General features: G+C 35.7%; 1 protein-coding gene across 1 annotated transcript; it reads right to left on the bottom strand.

Annotated features, from left to right (window-relative positions):
* Positions 1-324: 324 nt before the first annotated feature.
* Positions 325-1,257, bottom strand: LOC126063883 (olfactory receptor 4C16-like). Its single transcript, XM_049862397.1, has one exon. It carries the CDS (start codon positions 1,255-1,257, stop codon positions 325-327), a length of 933 nt encoding a protein of 310 aa, XP_049718354.1.
* Between the last annotated feature and the right edge of the window lie 5,268 nt (positions 1,258-6,525).

The raw sequence follows: 6,525 nt of genomic DNA, 5'->3' as shown, positions 1-6,525 counted from the left end.
GACACCAGAAATGAACGTGGAGAAGGACAGAAAAACATCAGCTCAAACCCACAAGTGGTTCTAATTACCCAAGAGAGGTAGAGACAGTAGTGAAAAATCTAAAGCAACTGGCCTTACATACTTTATTGCACCTTCTTTTGTCTCTTCCTCTGCATGAAACTGACTCAACACTAGCCAGCGTATGTGCCCACATTACCCAGTTTCCTGAAGAAAGTGGCACTTATTCCCCAAGATAAGATTCTATGAAATCCACAGTAAGATTATACACATTGTAGAATTATGCTAGGTCAGTCGAAACCATGAAGAAGGATTTGAAATTTCTATTTATCTTTGGTCTTCTGAAATCAATCTCTTACTCCATAGCTTCCTCATGGCATTTTTCACCTCAGCATTTCTCAGCGTATAAATCAGAGGGTTAAGCAAAGGAGTTCCAATTGTATAAAACACAGTTATCATCTTATCCATGGGGAAGGTGGTTGCGGGGCGTGTATATATAAATATACAGGGAACAAAGAACAAGATGACTACGACAATATGGGAGATGCAGGTGGAAAGGGCTTTTCTCCTCCCTTCAGCACTGTGGTTTCTCAGAGAATGCAAGATAATAACATAGGAGAACGTCAGCATGACAAAACTCGTTGTGCAAAGGGCTCCACTATTGGACACCAGTAGTAGATTGGTCACATAGGTGTCTGTACAGGCAAGTTTCAACAAGGGCTGCAAATCACATAAATAGTGATCAATCACATTGGGACCACAGAAAGGTAAACTCAAGGTCAGAAAAATCTGAACTGAAGAATGTACACACGACACTACCCAGGCTATAGATACCAACACACTGCAGACCCACTGGGTCATGATACTCATGTAGTTCAGGGGTTTACAGATGGCCACATAGCGGTCAACAGCCATCAGCACAAGGATCAAGATCTCCAGGCAGCCAAAGAAATGAAGTGAAAAGATTTGGATCATGCACTCATTAAAAGAGATGGTGTTATTCTTCAGAAGGGCATCCACAATCATTCTAGGGGCTATGGAAGTGGAGAAGCAGGTATCAGATAAGGATAAGTAGAAAAGAAAAAAGTACATCGGACTCCCAAGTGCCCGACTGGTCCTGATGGTAACAATAATCAACGAGTTACCCAACAATGTCCCTAAGTAGAAAAGCAAGAAAAAGGTAAACACTAATTTCTTTTTAACAGGATCTTGTGTCAGCCCAAGCAGAATGAACTCAGTCACATTATTATTCGGCAGCATGATTTTGTGAATGAGGAGAAGGTATAAGTGTGAAATTGTTTACCTGAAAAAAAGAAAAAATACAGGAATTAATGTATTGCGCTATGCAACAATGTGAAATATTTTAAGCAAATTAATTTGTGGTGCTATGTGATGTTATGGGATATTACGAGCAAAAATAAATATTCCATATCAGGGATGTTCTAGCTGTTGTTTCTTAATGAATCATGTCACCTATTTGTTCCTCAATTTTTAACGACCTCTTCCTAGGGTGATCTTAAATCTCAAATAAGCTTATGAAGGATACTTTCCTAAATCACTCTTAAAATGCGACTCCTTGTTAACTTTAAGATGCTTCTTGCTCTTATTAATTTGATTTACATGATAACTAAAAAATCAGGATATATGATGCCAATCTATTATTTACTTAATTTTTTTCTCGTTCAGTAGACCTTGGGGCCCACGTTTTGCATGGTCAGTTTATCAGACAGTATTTAGGATATATTTGTCTTCCTTTTTGAATTTAATGTTATAAAGTCACGCACTATTCATGTCCACATAAATAGTATCTTATTTCCACATATATTTATGTATTACATATTAGTGATGCATACTTTTATAAATGTATATTACTTATAAATATATAAAAAAGTAAACAAAACAAAAAAAATAAAAACATTGCCACCAAGCCAATTCTACTGATGGAGACCACATGTCTTACGGAATAGAACTACTCCATAGGGTTTTTCTGGATGTAATTTTCACAGAAACAGATCACCAGTACTTTCTTCCATGGTGGTGGACAATAGGTTTGAGTTGTGAACCTTTAGGTTACTAGTAGAGTGCAAACCATTTACATCATTCAGAGACCAATAAATATACGACCAAGTCATTTACTGAACACTCATTTTGAGTTATTCCACCTGAAAAAGGGAGCAAGAAACACCTATTTACCTCATTGCTGTGGAGTCTGTTCTGACCATAGCAACCCTATAAACGGCACCTTCTAAATAATCTATTTTTACCTCAGACACCTTAATGATGTTTAGTACTTGACATATTGCAATAAGCATAAATGAATATTCTTTGAAAATTTGTAATAAGATATCTAGGTGCCCTGGTGGTACATGGTTAAAGGACTCCTCTGCTAACAACCAGAATGTTCCTTAGAAGCAAGGATGGTGAGGCTGCATCTTAAATACTTTGGGCATGTTGTCAGAAAGCATCAGTCACTGGAGAAGAACATCATGCTTGGTAAAGTACAGGGTCATCAGAAAAGAGGAAGACCCTAAATGAGATGGATTGACACAGTGGCTGCAACAGTGTGCTCGAGCATAACAATGATTGTAAGGATGGCGCAGGACCAGGCAGTGTTTCCTTCTGTGCCACGCAGGGTTGCTGTGAGTTGGAACTGACTCGACCACACCTAACAACAACAACTAAACAAAAGATTGGTAGTTCAAACCCACCAGCCACTCCTTGGGCGAAAGATGTGGCAGTCCGCTTCCCTAAGACTTACAGCTTTGCATACCCTATACTACTCTGTGCTATTATGTCACTATGAGCTGGAGTTGGCTCGATGTTGATGAGTTTGGAATAAGGTATCTCAAATATCTCCATTTCTATTTTTTTCTTCCAATTTCTGAAAAACACCTCTTAGAGCTTACATTTCCAAATTAAAAGAGAGAAGACAATTGTTTAATAGCTCATGTTTCACAATTCAGATTTTTGCTTAAACATTTTAGATCTGGGGCAGTAGGAGTATGGGTTGCCACTAGGCACACCAGGCAGTTGGTATAGGATCAGACAGTCAATAAACACAAGCATAAATATATGAACATTTATTCTCTGTTTTATATTTCATGTTAATGAGAAATAATGGACTTTTCAGTAACTGATGTTAGGAATTTGAATCTCCATTAAAAAAAAAAATAACTACCTTATTATTCAGAAAAACTATATATTCCAGATGGCTGAAAGATAAAAATGTATCAGACCAAACTAGAAAAGGATATTGGAAAAATAACTATATTTTAGGGTAGCAAATTCATAAAGAAAATTGTAATACATTAAAACCTCTTTATAACAAAACTCAATATGAACAAAGAGTTTTAAAAACTAGTGGAATGGGATCAAGTATTTATACCTCCTACAAATCAATAATACAAAGATTAGTAACCCAATTTTAAGTAACCCTGTAGGCACATTGGTTTAGTGCTCAGCTGCTAAATGAATGGTTGGTGGCATACAACTGCAACAACCACCACCACACAATTTTACAAAAGAGCAAAGCATTTGAATGAGCAATACACACAAGTATATTATTACTGGCCATTGAGCATATATAAAAATACTCAACTTCATCAAAATCAGGGAAGTGCCAATTAAACAACACTGAAAAACTCGTAAGTTTTGTAAAAACCAGACCATATCAAATTCTGATGATGATTTAGGAAATCAGCATGAGATCTAGTGAAATACCCCCAGAAAGCATTCAGAAGGGTATACACATTGCAGCCTTGCTAAAAATTGGGACAACTGGAAATGATTTAAATACCTAACAGTAAGAGTATGTAGATAATGTGAACTATGGCTTTACTATTGAAAATTAGGCAGAAGTTTAAATATTGGAGCTATATGAGCATCTAACATGGATAAATCACTGAGATATATTGATGACTAAAAATTAATAAACTGCACAAAAATTATCACAGTATGATAACTTGCATGTTGGAAAAAAGAAAAACTAGAATGCTAGTTAGATTCTTTGTGTACCTGTGTCTTATAAATGCACTGAAAAAGATGTGGAAGGAGATCTTTACCTCTGGGGAAGAAAGGGCGTGATGGACAAAGGGAATTTTAGTGTTATAAATATTGTGATTCCTCTATTAGGAGATTATATTACAACATTATTTCTGTAATTAAAAGTTCATTAATTTTAATACGGTTTTAAGAAGAGTGCATTATATAGTGAATGAAATACACGAAATAAAACAGAAGCCACAATCCAGTAGCAGAATTCTGTGAACTTTCACATAACTTGTTCTTAGTTATCCTATTGTTTCCTCTCTTTCTTTAGTAAATGTATATACAGATGCTATTCTCTACCCATTATATTCCATGAGCTTTCACTATTTGAATTTCAGGTTCATATAAAATGGAAATATAACTAGCCAAATGCATTTCTGTCCCCTATTCCTACACAGGAAGATATTTGAGATAAAGAAACCAATATTTCATTCTGTTGTTCATAGGGTGGTTATGAGTAGGAACAGGCTTCACAACCACTAGGTAGGTAGGTAGGTATGTAGGTACTATTATGATCACTCTGTGGGCATCTATTTTCTCACCTGTAAATGAGGAAGTACAGTCTTTGTGAAATCTTCCAGCCACTAAGAATTAATTTTTATTAATCAAGTGTTTTACTAAATCAATTAATTAATCAAAATTATCAATTAATATTTTCATCATTCCCTTACTATTTTTTACTCTGCTTACTGCTTTTAATGTTCAACCATTTGACAATGTATTCACATATACAGAGCTTTTTAGCATTGCTATTCTTTCTGAGTGGTGTAGTGGTTAAGTGCTACTGCTGCTAACCAAAGGGCCGGCAGTTCGAATCCGCCAGGCACTCCTTGGAAACTCTATGGGGCAGGTCTACTCTGTCCTGTAGGGTCGCTATGAGTCGGAATCAACTCAATGGCACTGGGTTTTCTGGGTATTCTATCTGAAGTAGAGTAAAAAGCGTTCCACAGTTTCTCTTAGCCTCTTGTCCCAGCACCAAACAGCCCCAAGTAGGAGCCAGGATTTCAAGATACCATTCCCATGGTTAATTTTCCGTTAGAATAGGTGTCTTTACTTTGACTTGTAAACTAATAAAAATTTCCAACTGTGACCAAAATTAGAAGAATCTAAAGATTGTAAAATATAATTAGCAAATATACTTTCCAAGCATTCATAGTAGAATATTATTTTAAGTATAGATTCTATGGATATTCAAGTAGCTTTAAATGGATTCAGCTATGCAAAAAAAGGAAGAAAAGAAGAGAGAAGAAAAGGAAAGGGAAAGAAAGGGAAGGAACTCACATGCATATTATCTGACAATTCCAATCAATATTTGAAGGAATGTTCTTGAGTTTCTGAACTCATGACAGCATACAGGAAAAACACTATCAAAATAATAAATACACTTCTTCAAAAAAAAATAAGTGAAAAAATCTTCATGCTTGATATCTAGATGTAAAATTATGTTTAAAAGAAATATATCAAAAAACTAACTTTATATTTAGTCATAATGAGAACTATGTTACAAAACTGCAGGAAAATGTCAGACCCAGCTGAACATTTTGCTTTCTTTGTTTCAATACAGCAGTGAGCAGGGAGGGCCAGTTCTCTAAGTGCAGGGGGTCTGGGGACTCCTGGAGGAGCTGCGCTGAAAGCATTAAAAAAAAAATGAGGAGCATTTAAAGGCACTTCAGGAAGCTGAGTGCAATCCCACAGGTATTCCCTATGGTAGGTCTTGGATAAGACTAGGAAAAATAAACTCTTTTTGCTGTTGTTACTGTTGTTATTTAACTTCTTTATTCTCTTGGCTTTTAAATGTGATTTCTTAAATTCATTTAAATTGCATCAAATGTACAATGTTACATATTTAGCATAGGTTTTAAGACTAATGACCAAAAAATTTAAAAAAATAAAATAGCCTTATCTAGCTCTATGCAGGGAATAAACCCTAATGCAGTCATTAAATTTATTAAGAGTATTTCTCTGCTTAAATTACCAAGGCCAATAATTTATTTGTATTGTATTTATTTTGCTTTTTTAATGCAAATAATGTCAAAGTTAAATGCGCTTGTTATTTTCCTTTATAATTATTATTATAGACATCCTGGTTGGTGTGAGGGTAGACCTTTGTGACTGAGCAGTAGAATTCTTATCTTCCATGTGAGATACACTGGTTTGATTTCTGGTCAACGCACCTCATTTCTCAGTGGAGGCTTGAAAATTGAATATTGCTATGATACTGACCAGATTTTAGGGAATCATTCAGATTAATACGGACTAGGAAGAAAGGCCTGGTGACCTATTTCTGAAAACGAGCCAGATGATTCAGTCTGTAATGATTCAGTCTGTTAAGCCCTCATGGGAATGACGCAGGACCAGGCAGCATCCTATCCACTCTGTGTGGGGGCTTACTGCAAGGCAGCTCACTACGACAAATTGAATGATATTTGTTACAGTACAATAGCATCCATTTTAGGGAAAACATATAAATTTAAGGTGGAA

This window comes from Elephas maximus, chromosome 20 (assembly GCF_024166365.1).
Source record: "Elephas maximus indicus isolate mEleMax1 chromosome 20, mEleMax1 primary haplotype, whole genome shotgun sequence".
Taxonomy (NCBI): domain Eukaryota; kingdom Metazoa; phylum Chordata; class Mammalia; order Proboscidea; family Elephantidae; genus Elephas; species Elephas maximus.
This window is presented reverse-complemented; position numbering and strand designations above follow the sequence as displayed.